This window comes from Phyllobates terribilis, unplaced genomic scaffold (genome assembly GCF_046119375.1).
Source record: "Phyllobates terribilis strain yellow unplaced genomic scaffold, ASM4611937v1 Scaffold_7__3_contigs__length_470593459, whole genome shotgun sequence".
NCBI classification, from domain to species: Eukaryota; Metazoa; Chordata; class Amphibia; order Anura; family Dendrobatidae; genus Phyllobates; species Phyllobates terribilis.
In genome coordinates, this window is record NW_027362767.1 from 417,812,377 (window position 1) to 417,830,494 (window position 18,118).

An 18,118-nucleotide genomic window follows, 5' to 3' on the forward strand; every position below is an offset into this window, starting at 1 on the left:
TATTCTTTGGGTCAGTACATTTACAGCGATACTACATTTATATCATTTTTTATGTTTTGGCACTTTTACACAATAAAAACAATTTTAAAGAAAAAATTATTTTTTTGCATCACTTTATTTTGAAAGTTATAACTTTTTATTTTTCCGCTCATGAAGCTGTATGGCAACTTGTTTTTTGCAGGACAAGATGATGTTTTCAGCGGTACCATTTTTACTTAGATTCGTCTTTTTGATCATGTTCTATTCCACTTTTTGTTCGGCGGTATGATCATAAAGCATGGTTTTTTTGGTTCGTTTTTTTTTTTTACCATGTTCACAAAAGGGGTTAACTATTGGGACAGTTTTTTAGGTCAGGTCATTGCGGATGCGGCAATACCAAATATGTGTACTTTTATTGTTTTTTTTTCTCATAATAATATTTATTTATGGGTACAATATATACAGCATATATATTTTTAAGTATTATTTTTTGATTTAAAAAAAAAAAAAAAAAATTATAAACTTTTTTTTTTTACTTTTTTTCACTTTTTTTTCTTAGTCCCACTATGGGACTTTCACTTTCTGCAGTCTGATTGCAGTTATAATGTATAGCAGTGCTGGATCACTGGTATACCTTATAACCTATCAGTGCTGCAGACTCAAGTTATTTACAGTTAGGTCCATATATATTTGGACAGAGACAACATTTTTCTAATTTTGGTTCTAAACATTACCAAAATGAATTTTAAACAAAACAATTCAGATGCAATTGAAGTTCAGACTTTCAGCTTTCATTTGAGGGTTTCCACATTAAAATTGGATGAAGGGTTTAGGAATTTCAGCTCCTTAACATGTGCCACCCTCTTTTTAAAGGGACCAAAAGTAATTGGACAGATTAAATAATTGTAAATAAAATGTTAATTTCTAGTACTTGGTTGAAAACACTTTGTTGGCAATGACTGCCTGAAGTCTTGAACTCATGGACATCACCAGACACTGTGTTTCCTCCTTTTTGATCCTCTGCCAGGCCTTCACTGTGGTGGTTTTCAGTTGCTGTTTGTTTGTGGGCCTTTCTGTCTGAAGTTTAGTCTTTAACAAGTGAAATGCATGCTCAATTGGGTTGAGATCAGGTGACTGACTTGGCAATTCAAGAATATTCCACTTCTTTGCTTTAATAAACTCCTGGGTTGCTTTGGCTTTATGTTTTGGGTCATTGTCCATCTGTAGTATGAAACGACGACCAATCAGTTTGGCTGAATTTGGCTGGATCTGAGCACACAGTATGGCTCTGAATACATCAGAATTTATACGGCTGCTTCTGTCCTGTGTCACATCATCAATAAACACTAGTGACCCAGTGCCACTGGGAGCCGTGAATGCCCAAGCCATCACACTGCCTCCGCCGTGTTTTACAGATGATGTGGTATGCTTTGGATCATGAGCTGTACCACGCCTTCACCATACTTTTCTCTTTCCATCATTCTGGTAGAGGTTGATCTTGGTTTCATCTGTCCAAAGAATGTTCTTCCAGAACTGTGCTGGCTTTTTTAGATGCTTTTTAGCAAAGTCCAGTCTAGCCTTTTTATTCTTGATGCTTATGAGTGGTTTTCACCGTGCAGTGAACCCTCTGTATTTACTTTCATGCAGTCTTCTCTTTATGGTAGATTTGGATATTGATACGCCTACCTCCTGGAGAGTGTTGTTCACTTGGTTGGCTGTTGGGAAGGGGTTTCTCTTCACCATGGAGATTATTCTGCGATCATCCACCACTGTTGTCTTCTGTGGGCGCCCAGGTCTTTTTGCATTGATGAGTTCACCAGTGCTTTCTTTCTTTCTCAGGATGTACCAAACTGTAGATTTTGCCACTCCTAATATTGTAGCAATTTCTCGGATGAGTTCTTTCTGGTATTGCAGCTTAAGGATGGCTTGTTTCAGCTGCATGGAAAGCTCCTTTGACCGCATGTTTACTTCACACCAAAACCTTCCAAATGCCAGCACCACACCTCAAATCAACTCCAGGCCTTTTATCTGCTTATTTGAGAATGACATAACAAAGGGATTGCCCACACCTGTCCATGAAATAGCCTTGGAGTCAATTGTCCAATTACTTTTGGTCCCTTTAAAAACAGGGTGGCACATGCATGTTAAGAAGCTGAAACTCCCAAACCCTTCACCCAATTTTAATGTGGATACCCTCAAATGAAAGCTGAAAGTCTGAACTTCAACTGCATCTGAATTGTTTTGTTTAAAATTCATTGTGGTAATGTCTAGAACCAAAATTAGAAAAATGTTGTCTATGTCCAAATATATATGGAACTAACTGTAGATCATGTAGTGCGCATGATCTAACTAACTTGCTAGTGCCTGGTGACCCGGATGTCATCATGACGACATCGGGTCACCATGGCAACAATCGGGACCCCGTGATGACGTTGTGGGGTCTTCGATCAAAGAGCAGAGGGGCTTCTGTCCCTCTGCTCACTCACTAAATGCTGCGATCATTTAGGGGGTTTAAGTGCCGAGAGCGGTGCGGGAGTGCCAGTTGTCAGCTGTCGGAATCAGTCTAGACGAACCTATATGAACCTGGTCGTTAAGGCCCAGGCCACAGGGACATATTGATATGTCTCACGTCAGAAAGGGGTTAAGGTCCCTCATCCTGCAGATGGACCTCTGCGGTCGGACCCCCAGATCAATTGCTATCTTGAAGACAAGACAGCACAGAGTCTGAATGCAGAGCTCATATGAAGCTGATGGTATCATTGCAAAGTTATTGGGTTTGAGAATGACTAAATGAAATATCAATTTTCTATGTGAAAAAAAAGTATAAAATGACAGCAATTTCTAGGATATTTCATTTTTGTGAATTTTTAAAGTCAGAATTATTTACCCGAGCAACCATCCATCCACTACTATTTGTAATAGTTTGCACTTTACACCAAGATCTATTTCTGTAAGTGATGATAGACACACCCGCTCTCCCATGTCAGTGTTCTCAGCATACCTGAAACATCTGCCTCGGAGCACCACGTCACATTTCTGCCCTATCCACGCAATTATTTAGTCTGCAGTGCATATCTATACAATGTGTCATAGGATCCGACACAAGAATATCTAAACTACCTCAACGAAATGGATAAATATTTTTTAATTTTTTTTTTTTTTGGGCAGAACAATTGATAGAAGTATCGTAGGGTGTCACCGCTCAATTATGACACACATGGGTTGTCACCAACTCAACATAAAACCCCTTTGCAGTCGTCCTCCATCAGATCTTCTTGATTTGTGGCCGATGTTTCAGGATATATCATCTAATATCGAAGGGCAATAATTAGAGACATCATGAGGACCTTACAGCTCTATTTTCTGCTTCTGTTCCTTGCAGCATTTTCTGGGTTTTCAGGTAAGCCAAATTTGGATGAAAGTCCTCAAATTTTCATTACAAGTTTAATATTTTTTACAGTTTTTGGGCTACAATCTTTCATTGAAATATTTGTGCATTTTGCGACACCAGGAGGATATTTCGATTTATGTAAACTTGCAAAAGTTTTATAACTTGTTGACTCTTTTATTGAATTCAATAAATGCTTAGAAGAATCCAATAATTATGTTGTTAGAATGGTGGAGACATACTATTACTACATACAAAAAATAACAGAACGGCTAAGAGGGTGTAATTATACATTCTCAGTATGAGAAAGCATGCAGTGCACAATCATTCTGCTTAGATTATATAGCTCCAAGACATTGCGTACTATATATTATTACTGGCGGTATTATAAATATTACTAGTGATACTAGTATTATTTTTACCAGTACATTTATTATTGTAGTAGTGCTGACAATAGAAATATTGATTCTATGTCTAACTGTGTAGTTGATCTCTATGTTATTACTATTATTATTAGTTATAGTAGTAGTAATAGTGGAAAAAATATAATTATCACTATTACTATCATATTATTATTGATTTAAATATAATTATTAGTTGTTATCATCATGAACATTTAGTTTTTTTTTTTATATTCCATTTTCTTTATTATAAGCTTTGATTGGTATTATTATTGTCGCTACTATTTTGGTAGTAGTAATAGTAAAAAATATTACTTTTATCTTCTTATTAGTGATTCTTGCTGTTATGATCATTATTAATAGCAGTAGAAATAATATTGCCTGAAATATTTTATTACTTTTTCATTTGTTGTTGATTTTTAATATAATATTATATTTATTATTTCGCTACTATATTATAATAATTAGTAATTGTATTGTTTTTTCCCATTATATTCTCATCATCATTAAGCTTTAGTTCTTTTTATAATGTATTTTAATTGTTACCTATTTAATATATTATTATATAATTATTATTGGTTGTAGTATGTAATATATAAGAATATGATGGTAGTATGTAAGCAGCAAGTATAAATATTACATTTAATATTGTTAATTTTAATAATTGACATCTATTTCACATTAATCATTACTGTCATGATTAATAATATAAGTAGTAGCACTATGATTTGAACAGTGACATCTCCTTAGTCCACCCTTTTCCTACTGTGGAAACTGTCAAATCTCTTATTGTTGCTCTGATTCAGTCTGGTCCTCATTAGTATAATTCACTAATCTCCAAACTCTCCACTCTCTACATCATGAATGAATCAGACAAGCTAATCTTCTGTCCAGCTGCTACACCGATGCCTCCTCCCTGTGCCAGTCATTGCACTGGCTACTCATCCTTTATACTATACACTATAAACTAATCAATCTCATTCTAAAAATCTCTTAAGACTGCTACACATCACCCTTCATCTCTTTCTACTACCCTACTCGTGCTCTCCTTTCTGTTAATGACATCACAGGTCTACAAAACCAGGCGCCAAGGTTTCTTGAATGGATTTAGGGTATTTTGATGGCGCTGAATTCAAAACTCCCATTGCTTTTGCTGAATTGGTTCTAGTTTTTGAGAGAATTCATCCATGAAAATAATGCATTCCCCCAATGCGACTTGTCTGTGATAACAAATGCAATAGCTTTTGGTCTGTTGACTCTTTAACAGTGTCCTAGGTAATGAAATCCCATATAATTATTTTGTATTTCAATTTGCAGGCTTACAATGCTGTAAAGGAGACAGGATTCTATTGTAATTAATTAATTAATTATTAAATATCTCAGAAACTGGAGCCAATCTGGCAAAATCAAAGTCATATTCTTAATCAGCATCATAAACTTAAAATAAAACCGTTCAGACATCGGTGGGACCAAAATCACTGTATACCAGTGATTAGACTAACATTCTTTACAACTGTCCCAGTTTTGGATGGAATATAGAAATGATATCAAGCTAGTCAGAAAAAATTGTTATATTAGTTGAGTAAATCTGTGGACATTTTCTTCGCGATCACATGTATATTTCTTAGGCAGTCATATTTTACAATTTCCAGGGTGACGGTTTATACCAGGAATAGTGATAAAACCTTTCTACTTTGATTTTAACATGTAAATTTCGTATATTGAAAATGAGGATGAAAAACAAAAAAAATCTTTTATTGTAGAATAATGAAATTTTTTCCTTGTCTCCTAGGTGCCCAGACAACTGATGGAACAGGTAAAGTTGATATATTCCTATTCATCTTCTACTTATGCCACGCAGACAGGTCACTAGGACCTTTATCATTTCCAAAAATAAGGGAACTAAAATCCCTATTCTCAGCATAATTAGAATTAGGATTAGATTCCTTCTCCATAAACTTGAATGAGAGCAACAGAATTAGCCACACTTGGCAATTTCCAACATTTCCATTCAGTTCTTTGAGATATTGTGTTTCATATCTCTCTACAAAGATGAAAGATTTTAGATCCCTTGTTTTCTATAATGGTTGAGGTCCCCTTGGTCAGACTCCAACAAAATTTACTTCTATCACCTGTGGAATTAATGCGTTATAAAATTATGTGATTATGTTTTTAGTTCTAAAACTGAAACTCAACAAACAGCTATAGCCACCTTAATCCTAGTCATGCAGTTATATGTTTCTTTTTTCTGCTATATGAGGCTTAAGCTCTGGATGTTTGACAAGCTGTTTTCTTTCTCTGTCTATCACCTGCTCATTGTTCAGAAGAAAAAATTCTCTCAGTTACATTCGGACAAACATCACAGCCACGCCTGTTCTACCTTGCCAATTTTACATTAGTCTCACTGCCACTCCTGGTGCTTCAACCCTAGGTGACTTACTACTACTGTTCACAAAAAAATGACACACTGCAATCAGATTGAATTATGAATGTGGTGAAATTCAATACAATATGAATAGAAAAAGAAGCATTTCACAATTTGGATCTATTACATTGTTTTCATATGTGATATCTTCATTGTTTTCATTTAATGTTACAATATTTTAAGAATTCTATATTTTTTTTCCTTAGCAGTCAGTACAACTACGACTATCCAGTCAACACCTACTACTACAACAACTATTGCCTCCAGTTCTTCTACAGCTCCAGCATCAACCACTACCCCTCAATCTTCCACTAGTACACCAACCACTGTTGTAACAACTACTACTTCAGCGAGTTCTTCAGCAAGTACAAGCCTGACAACAAGTACTGATACAACAGCTTCAACAACAACTATTACTACTCAACCTTCAACTGCAACATCAACCACAGACATAACAACCCCTACTACAGTTGGTTCTTCAACAAGTACCACCACACCAATAAGTACTGGTACAACTACTTCAACAACAACCGTTACTACTCAACCTTCAACCACTACAACCACAGTTTCAACAACTCCTACTTCCGCTAGTTCTTCTTCAGCAAGTACAACCACACCAACAACCGCTGATACAACTGCTTCAACAACAACCATTACTACTCAACCTTCAACCACTCCAACCACTGTTTCAACAACCACTACTTCAGCTAGTTCTTCAGCAAGTACAACCACACCAACAACTACTGATACAACTGCTTCAACAACAACCATTACTACTCAATCTTCAACCACTCCAAACACTGTTTCAACAACCCCTACTTCAGCTAGTTCTTCAGCAAGTACAACCACACCAACAACTACTGATACAACTGCTTCAACAACAACCATTACTACTCAACCTTCAACCACTACAACCACAGTTTCAACAACCCCTACTTCAGCTAGTTCTTCAGCAAGTACAACCACACCAACAACTACTGATACAACTGCTTCAACAACAACCATTACTACTCAACCTTCAACCACTCCAACCACTATTTCAACAACCGCTACTTCAGCTAGTTCTTCAGCAAGTACAACCACACCAACAACCGCTGATACAACTGCTTCAACAACAACCATTACTACTCAATCTTCAACCACTCCAACCACTGTTTCAACAACCGCTACTTCAGCTAGTTCTTCAGCAACTACAACCACACCTACAAGTACTGATACAACTGCATCAACAACAACTATTACTACTCAACCTTCAACTGCAACATCAACCACAGGCATAACAACCCCTACTACAGTTGGTTCTTCAACAAGTACCACCACACCAATAAGTACTGGTACAACTGCTTCAACAACAACAACAATTACTACTCAATCTTCAACCACTACAACCACAGTTTCATCAACCCCTACTTCAGCTAGTTCTTCAGCAAGTACAACCGCACCAACAACCACTGATACAACTGCTTCAACAACAACCATTACTACTCAACCTTCAACCACTACAACCACAGTTTCAACAACCCCTACTTCAGCTAGTTCTTCAGCAAGTACAACCACGCCAACAACCACTGATACAACTGCTTCAACAACAACCATTACTACTCAACCTTCAACCACTACAACCACAGTTTCAACAACCCCTACTTCAGCTAGTTCTTCAGCAAGTACAACCACACCACCAACTACTGATACAACTGCTTCAACAACAACCATTACTACTCAACCTTCAACCACTCCAACCACTGTTTCAACAACTGCTACTTCAGCTAGTTCTTCAGCAAGTACACCCACACCTACAAGTACTGATACAACTGCATCAGCAACAACTATTACTACTCAACCTTCAACTGCAACATCAACCACGGGCATAACAACCCCTACTACAGTTGGTTCTTCATCAAGTACCACCACACCAATAAGTACTGGTACAACTGCTTCAACAACAACAACCATTACTACTCAATCTTCAACCAATACAACCACAGTTTCAACAACGCCTAATTCAGCTAGTTCCTCAGCAAGTACAACCGCACCAACAACCACTGATACAACTGCTTCAACAACAACTATTACTACTCAACCTTCAACCACTACAACCACAGTTTCAACAACCCCTACTTCAGCTAGTTCTTCAGCAAGTACAACCACACCAACAACTACTGATACAACTGCTTCATCAACTACCATTACTACTCAACCTTTAACCACTTCAACCACTGTTTCAACAACCGCTACTTCAGCTAGTTCTTCAGCAAGTACACCCACACCTACAAGTACTGATACAACTGCATCAACAACAACTATTACTACTCAACCGTCAACTTCAACATCAACCACGGGCCTAACAACCCCTACTACAGTTGGTTCTTCAACAAGTACCACCACACTAATAAGTACTGGAACAACTGCTTCTACAGCAACCATTACTACTCAACCTTTAACCACTACACCAACCACTGTTTCAACAACCACTACTTCAGCTAGTTCTTCAGCAGGTACAACCACACCTACAAGTACAAGTATTACTATTCAACCTTCAACTGCAACATCAACCACAGGCCCAACAACCCCTACTACAGTTGGTTCTTCAACAAGTATCACTACACCAATAAGTACTGATACAACAACTTTAACAACTACCATTACTACTCAACCTTCAACCGCAACATCAACCACAGGCATAACAACCCCTACTTCAGTTAGTTCTTCAGCAAGTACAACCACATCAACAAGTACTGGTACAACTGCATCATCAACAACCATTACTACTCAACCTTCAAGCTCAACATCAACCACAGGCATAACCACCCCTACTTCAGTTGGTTCTTCAACAAGTATCACTACACCAATAAGTACTGATACTACTACCATTACTACTCAACCTTCAACCACAACATCAACCACAGGCATAACAACCCTTACTTCAGTTGGTTCTTCAGCAAGTACAACTGCTCCAACAAGTACTGGTACAACTGCATCAACAACAACTATTACTACTCAACCTTCAACAGCAACATCAACCATGGGCATAATAAACCCTACTTCAGTTGGTTCTTCAACAAGTATCATCACACCAGTAAGTACTGATACAACAACTACCATTAGTACTCAACCTTCAACTGCAATTTCAACCACAGGCATAACAACCTCTTCTTCAGTTGGTTCTTCAACAAGTATCACCACACCAACAAGTACTGATACAACTGCTTCAACATTAACTTTTACCACTCAAGCTTCAACCACAACATCAACAACTGGTATAACAAGCCCTAGTTCAGTTCATTCTTCTGTAAGCACCACCACACTATCAAGTACTGATACAACTGTTCCAACAACCATTAATACTCAACCGTCAATCACAACAGTAGCCACTGGTATAACATCTTCTACTTTAGGCGGCTCTTCAACAAGTAAAACTACACCAACAAGTACAGATACAACTGCTTCAACAACAACCATTACTATGCCATCTACAACCACAACATCAACTAGTGGTATAACAACTAATATTTCAGTTGGCTTTTCATCAAGTTCCACCACACCAGGAAGTACTATTTCAAATGCTTCCACAACAATCATTACAACTCAACCTTCAACAACAACAACAAGCACTGGCATAACATCCCCTACTTCACATGGTTCTTCAGCAACTACCACCATGCCAACAAGTACTGATACAACTGCTTCAGCAACCAATACTACAACTCAACCTTCAACGACTGTATCAACAACTGTTGTTACAACACCCACTACAGCTAGTTCCTCATCAACTTCAAGTGCTTCAACATCTTTAATAACTTCAACTGAAACAACAACAAGTACAATTACACTAACAAGTAGTGGATCAATTACTTCAACCTCTATTACAACTCCGCTTAGTACTAGTGAATCTACAGCCACATCATCAAGCACTGTTTCAACTCCTGCATCAACTAGTTCATCGTCTAGTACAGGTTCAACTTCTTCAACATTCATCTCTATTCAACCAATTTCTGGTGGTTCTGCAAATGCCACATCCACCACACTACCCATTTCAACTGCATCCACAACTATATTATCCACTGCATCAGCAATACCGATTACTAGTACAGCTGGTCCAAGTGCATCTAGCACATCACTCTCTGCAGCATCCACTACAAATGGACCCTCAACTGGTACAAATACAACGTCGAATAAAGTATCAACTGTATCAACCAGTAGCTCTTCTACTGAAACAAGTAATGGTACCACTACCACTACAGCATCAACCACAACTGGAACAACCATAAGTACCTTGTCTACATCAAGTGTCACAAATATTATTAGCACAACTGGAGCAACCACCATTTCTACTGGTAATGCAATCAGCACTAGTACTGTTAATACAGGGACTACCACAAACACCAGTTCTCCAGGATCTGCTACAACTGTGACCACGATAGGTGCTACCACTTTGTCTGGATCCACGCTCCCTGTTACTATGACTAGTACTACAGCCACAGTCTCCACAATTAATGGAAATACTGTCTCTGGCACTACTGTCTCCACGTTTAGTGGGAACACCGTTACTACATCTTCTACAGTACCTGGTACCAATACTAACAGCAGTTCTTCTACCATATCAGGACAAAGTACTACAAGCATTAGTATTTCACCAGATTCTGCTACTACTACAATAAATAGCAACACCATGTCTGGATCCAGTACTTCCATACCTACTGGAAGCTCTACAGTCACAGCCCTTACAGCTTCAAGCACTGCGCCACCTAATATAGGTCCAAGTGGCACCACAAGCACCAGTAGTGGTACTACTGTGACATCAGGATCAACTGGGTCAAGCTCAACAGTGAATATGTCTTCAGCCTCAAGTTCTAATCCTGGATCCAACACAGCCTCAAGCTCTTCTACAACAGTCACCAGTAAGTTGCCAAAGTATTGTATGTGCATGTAGCATAAAAATTAAATTTTATTGCTAGTTCTATGCTAAGCAAACTAGGCAATGTCTTCATTGTTATAGTATTCTAAAAAATGCATTTATTTAATTTCCATAGCTACCAATAAAGGCACATCAACTCAAAGTACTATCACTTTAACCCAAACAACCGCAGACCAATCTGCAAGTAAGTATTTTGTATATAAAAAAATGCCTTTGATGTATTTGATTTTAGTTTCAGTATTTGCATATTAACCTATCTCAGAGAAATAATGGTAGACTACCATATTGCAGATATACACTAGCTTCCTGTATGACCCTCCAGCAGGACGGGAGTGCTTTACAATAGTTGAAATTAACAAAAGCTAATTGACAAAGAAATTACATAGATTATTATTGTCTCCAACAAGTGATGGAGGACATCCCCCTCTTCCAAGTGATTGAGGATCTGCAGAGAGCACAGAGTCTACAGATCTGGATGCATAGTATATAGTGTTATTGTTATGCCTTATCTATTCTTCCAGCAGTATGCAGGAGCGGGCATTAAATTATCCCCCCACGTCTAATTATAACGAGATGACTCTGTTCATTCTGTCCCAGTCTTTTCAGTAAAGCTGACATGTGAGCTGCAGAGAACAAAAAGTGTCAGCATATCGTGAATTTTCTAGTGATCCAATACAATGCTCTATCATTACATAGAATTGACATGCTGACTTACTCATATGCAAAGTCACATTAGAGAATGTTTTTTGCTTTGTAGTTCCATACTGGGCAATTATTCTTCTTGGACTGGTAGCCGTATTGCTTGCAGCCCTCCTTGCATGTCTGTTATGTGGGGTAAGTATCTCTATATGTATTAAAGGTGTTTCCTATTGATTGCAAGGGTATGACATGGTGGGTATGACCACCAAGACACTGACCATTACTAGAAAGGGGGGTTTTCATTGTATGAAGTCATGGCTGACTATGTACTCTTTCAACATACAATTCTTTAGGTGATCCAAAATATCAATTTCTGTATCATATAATGCTCATTATTGGCTATGCCTCAATATAACTTGGAACTCCAATTCTGGTGATCATGAGAATATCAACAGTTGGCCACCCTATAGACAGCTGTACCCTGGACAATACAATATATATTTTCAGATTTTACATGCAGTTATTTCTTTATCCTGCAGATATTTGCATGTTGCCGCACTTCTTCTGCCTATGCTGTAGCGAGCTACCCCAGCTATTTCACTCATTACGGTTGGTTAAATTCTGCCAGACCATCTTTAGCGACAGATGCAGAAAGAGGACTAGAGTTAAAGGAACATCAGAGAAGACCATCAGCCTCAAGAGGAGACCGTTACCAAGAACAGCGCCATTCCCAGAAAGGGCAACATCACAAGTAACATGCTGGTGTAAACGCAAAGTTATGGACCCGGACAGTCAGAACGTTTTCATGGACAAAGTTTTTAGCATTGCAATGCATACGTGAAACAATAAGATAATGCATATTATAACAGTATTTTGTTTAAGTGGAAGAATTCTAGAAAAATTATATTTGCATGCAATGTATAATAGATAGATGGCAATGTGAGGTCGGGAGCAAAAAGGTTCCTTAAGCCAAGCAGGGCAAGAGTTCTTGAGGGCTCCTTTATCACCAATGGTTTACATTTTACTCTTTTTGGATTCCTTCCTCTTCCAGTCCTATGCAACAGGCTTTCAAATATTTTTGAATATTTTTACCTCTAGGTTGTCCTGTCTAAGATAATCAGCTGCCATTGGGCCATGCATTAAGTTATGAGACGAGAAGTGGGACCTTACAGTATATGAGTACAAGGACTGTAAATTATTATGAAAATGGTGCAGACTGCTTTAGGAAAAAAATAATTAAATAAAGCAGTATGTACCTTAAGCAATCCCCCCCCCCAGCTGCTGTTTTGACACTACCCAATACCAATGGCTTTGTTCTTCCCAGTCCTGTTTTAGAAGCACATGGAATGGAAAGGAATGCCTATTCGGTAGAGGTGAGCAAATTGGTTTGAAGCAAGTGAAATCCACTTCAAATTTCGTATAAAAATTTGGAGTCTCCAGATTCCAATTCATTTGTGATGCAATTCACTCAAATCCAGCAAAATGGTGGCTGGCCACCAATTTGCTTAATTCCTCGTAGGGCCATAAAGAGGTAAAAAAATGAATGCAATAATCACCATTCCTCAGCAATCACCTGTCCCACTGTTCAGATTCCTCTGGCTTTGGTCACTCTTCAGATCCTCTACGGCTGGCTAGGCCTCATCATGTAATGGCGTAACAAGGTGATGCACATGATAGTGTCATGTGAGGCCTAGTCCGGTCACTCTTCAGGACTCTTCAGTGACTCTGGTGCTGACTAGCCCTTCCAACATCTTGATATTGTCGGGCACCACAAAACGTGGTGTCATGTGAGGTCTAATCGAGTAGTAAAGCAGTGACAAGATTTCATGCGACGTCATGATGTTTTGAGACCTTATCATATCTTGAGACACCGATGAGACTGGAAGAGTGACCAGAACGAGGGAAAGCAGCGTGATGGGACAGAGGCATTATATTTATGTTTTTAAACCTATGTTTATTAGATTTTGTGTACTGGAGAGATCTCAAAGCATCTTTAAGTGTCAAATTCAATTCACATCAAATAAATTAGGTTAAAGTTCACGGCCGAATTCGAGCAAATCAAACAAATTGGAATTTCATAAGATTCACCCATCTCTACTGTTCAGCCAATCACTGACTGAAGCGAGTCACTGCTGCCACATAAGTATTACAAAAAGCAAATAATAGATGGAGGACCCTGTATTTGCATCGAGGACCCAAAGCTTCAAGTTACGCCTCTGCCAATTGCCGTAATTTTATCTGCAGCACGGATAATATTTTGGAATGTGATTTGTGGGTTTTGCTTAATATATTGTACATTTGTATATATAGTAATAATTTATATTTATTTCATTTTCTGTTTTATATTTTATGTGCACACAGATATAAAGTTGGCTTACGCATCATTTGTTGTTGTTTTTGTCATAATTTTGTACATGAATTATACAAATTAAATAAATTATTGATATTTCATTTATCAGAACGTCTCATTTTACACTGGTATAAAGTACAGAAAAAAATGTAAAAAAAAAATCATATATATGACAGTTCTTGAGTTGAATGGAGCCAATATGCACTACTAATTGTAGACCACGGGTTTCACATTATACGCTATACCCATTTGCATCTGATATTTTTTTGCTACTAAGGCATATGAAGATTTTTTGTTCTGGAAGGAGCCAAAGTTATTCTGACATACGATTATGTAAGATGTGATTCATTTAGGTGTCACCGTTTAGTCAGAGCTGTAAGGATTAGAGAAAACATGAATCTCAACATGACTTCTATGCTGTAAACATAGATTTACCTGGTGTTTGGGAAGTTCCTTTTACGTAAAAACTTTCCCTCTTTCTATTTCTGAATTAAACCCTTAAAGATCAGGCGATTTTTTTTCTCATTTTGATCCATTGCTCCCTTAATAATAATAATCTTTTTATTTATATAGCGCCAACATATTCCACAGCGCTTTACAATTCAGACAATTTACAGACATTATTGGCACTGTCCCCATTGGGGCTCATAATCTACATTCCCTATCAGTATGTCTTTGGAGTGTGGGAGGAAACTGGAGAACCCGGAGGAAACCCCTGCAAACACGGGGAGAACATGCAAACTCCTTGCAGATGTTGTCCTTGGTGGGATTTGAACCCATGGCCCCCAGCACTGCAAGGCTGCAGTGCTAACCACTGAGCCACCTACCGCTGCCTTCAAAAATTATAACATTTTTTATTATTCCCTTGACACAGCTCGTTTTTTTGTGAGATGAATTGTATGAGAGGGAAGCTAAAAGAAACAAGAGTCAAGGTGCTTGTAGTATGGCCTTTGTGCAACCCTTCTGAGTCAGTATACCAGCTGATGTTGTTGGGGAAGGTTGCGTTTGGCTCCAGTGATTTTTTTTTTCAATTAGTTCTTCAATGTATCACCTATTTTCCGATTACTGATTCCCACGATCAGTGTATAACCACAAAGTTTTGTTACCTTTTGGGATAAAAAGAATCAGAAATGGTTGTTACGCTACAGTTTAAAAAGAAGCTCCCATGGGTAAAACACAAGTTTTTGAATGTTTTTACCTTTTCAAACAATGGAGTGAAATGTCTAGCTTTTAAAGCGGTTGTCGGAGACTTTAACATTGATGATGACTTTTCCTAAGGATGGTCCAATGTCTGATCAGTGGGACTCCGACGCACAGCACCCTTGGCGAACAGTTGTTCTCGGTGTTGGCGGTGGCCAGAAATGCTTAGTTTCAGAGATGCACAGCTCTTTTGATGAAATAGTGGCCATTGCCAGGTACTGTACATCCGCCCCATATGGATTTGAATCGGAGGCAGATGTGCAGTACCCCACTGTGGCCATTATAGAGTCAACGGAGCTGCGCATCTCCGCAACTAAGCAGTTCCGGCCGACGATAGGAACAGCTGATCAGCGGAGGTGCAGAGTGTCGCACCCCCACAGGTCAAACAATGATGACTTATCCTTAGGATAGGCCATCAATGTTAAAGTCCTGGAAAACCTCTTTAAGAAAAGCTCTGTAGCTCGCTGGGATTGGGAGCCAACCATGCATTCCTGTGAGCAAGGCCAGCTTCAGAACAAGCTAAATGGCAATGAGTTTGTAAGCACTCAACATGTTAGACAGCAACGGTGGTCGGTCTCCTAGGCAACAATCTGTAAAGAGAAGAAAAGCGTCAATATCTGAAGAATAGCTGCAAATTTTATTAAGCTTTAAATTGAAAAATTACTTTTTTCTCAAGCAAATACATCATCTCCTCGGTTAACTAAAAACAAAGGATTTTTTCTCCAACCTCAGTCCTTCGTGTTCAGTCAACTAAGGAAAAGTTTTATTTCTTCTCCTGTCACACACTTCCTCTTGACTAATGGAAGTATATTTGCTTATAATACAGTTGCAACACAGGTCTCGGGAGCAGTGTGTTACGATACTTTTGGAACATGGCCGGAATCCAATGGCCAGAGTAACATGAGCAGGGAACAGCAAGCCTTGGTAGAAATCCTTGTACATAGCAGAGGGAGTTGTAGAAACAATTCAGAGATGAGTGGGAACAGTCTGTGTAAGACAGTTCAGGAGCTGGAGACTGGAACGAGACAACAGCTAGACACAATACTGAAGCAATGAGTGAATGTTCCATGTGGCTTTAAGTAGGCACAAATAGAAAACAAGTGCTAATGACGCGCCCCCTGGGACATATTCCTTTTTGAGGGGAATACCCGGCACCGGATCAGATGGGGGGTTGTAGTCTCCGAGCGGCTGTGACCCGGCCCCGTGCCCAGGGCGTCAAGCTCAGTGTTATGTGGCAGTCCTACAGATGTTATTAAGAGTTCTTTTGTGTCGACTACGCCACCCGTTGTGATGCGGTCACTGTGGCCGCCGCTGCAGCAGGGTCCGCTGAGGCTGATGGTGGGTGCGCAGCTTGGTGAGATAACCCCCAACGGGAGGGGTATAGCCTCAGAGGGGACAGGCGCAGAGGATGGGGGTTGTGGTGGTGTAGTGCAGACGGCAGTGAAGACAGAGTCGGGTTGTGCAGTTAAGGGTGTTTACTTACTGCAAATGTTGTACTGGTCACTCCAGCTGCTAGTGACCACCCGAGCCGTGCTGCGTCCACCAGGTCCTGGATCCAGCCAACCCCCAAACAAGTCCGGAGCGTGGCCCTGAGCTCTCTTTCTGTCCCGTTCTCTGGCCGTCCCCACCAGTAATCCACCTAGGTCCAGCTCCCTCGGGCCTTCTGTTGGGACACCCTTGGCCTTGGGTTCCCTGACCCTTCATGTGGTGTGCCTTCGGGGTGAATGTGGTGGGTGGCCGTGGCAGATGCTGCCCACGGCCTCCGGTCTCTGGCTGGGGATTGTTTTTACCCCCACCAGTTTGGGTTCCGGTACCCTTTTGCTGACTCCTCACCCGGTGCTCTAATTTGGGTTCTTGGGTCCCTTCAGTCTTCCCCCTCTGGGTACTCCTTCTCTGCTCCTCTCTCACTCAGGGTCTCTCTCTTGCTGCAGGCTGACTTCCTCTCTGCTTGCTGTCTGCTCCTCTGCAGCTGTCTTGCTGTCTCCACTGACTTGTTCTCTGCATCTGACCCTGTTCTTAGTTGGTGCCCACCTTATATACACCCTCTATGTGTGAGCTCAGGTGACCAGCACCCAATGAGCTCCTATCACTACCCAGACTGCTCCCCCTATCTGCCCCTACACTACATGGGATGTTCCACCCCCCTCCCACTCCAGCCAGGAACAGACTCGGTCGTACCTGCACATTTCTAAGTGGGAGTACCGTCGGCCTGTTCCTCGGAAATGGGATGTATGTAGTGCATGCAGCCTACCGAGCTCAGATCCACACTCCATCCTTACCCGGGAGTGGAATATCACACCTCTGGGTTGAGGTGCAATACCCCTGTAGCAGCCGAATCCTCAGGGTGCTACATTCCCCCCTGGTAAATCACAGCACGTCCTCGGGCTGTAAGACAAAAACACCAAAACATACAAAATTTTTCATATAAACATAATAAAACATATAAAACATTATATATATAAAACTTTTCATATAACATTCTCGTCGTCTCTTGTTTCAGGTTCCTCCTCCGGACACTGTGCAACGTGTGTCCGGGAAAAGTGCGACAGTCTCTTAGAAAAACTGGTTTTCTATAAAACCGGTAGGGGGCGCTTTAGGACGCGCAACTATATACAGGGATTATGGCCGCTCTCAGTCCTCGGCCAGTTAAGGAGGGAAAGGGAATGGCTGCTCACAGTCCTCAGCCTGTAGCTTGAAGGGGTTAACGGGTAAACAGTTCACTGGTCCCAACGGGGACTATTTTAGCAGCAACGGTTCACTGTGCCCCGACGGGCAACTATATACAGTCTCTACTCCCGTCCTCAACGACGGCTCCCTCCTG

At 39.9% G+C, this 18,118-nt stretch overlaps 1 protein-coding gene across 1 annotated transcript in view; it reads left to right on the plus strand.

Moving 5' to 3' along the window:
* Nucleotides 1–3,318: 3,318 nt before the first annotated feature.
* Nucleotides 3,319–18,118, plus strand: part of LOC141155579 (uncharacterized) — a 98,774-nt gene continuing 83,974 nt past the window's right edge. Inside the window, exons 1-5 of the mRNA XM_073642449.1 lie at nucleotides 3,319–3,379; nucleotides 5,561–5,584; nucleotides 7,369–7,740; nucleotides 12,327–12,498; nucleotides 13,072–13,120. Of these exons, the coding sequence (XP_073498550.1) occupies nucleotides 3,319–3,379; nucleotides 5,561–5,584; nucleotides 7,369–7,740; nucleotides 12,327–12,498; nucleotides 13,072–13,120 (678 nt within the window). The remainder of the gene's footprint in view (nucleotides 3,380–5,560; nucleotides 5,585–7,368; nucleotides 7,741–12,326; nucleotides 12,499–13,071; nucleotides 13,121–18,118) is intronic.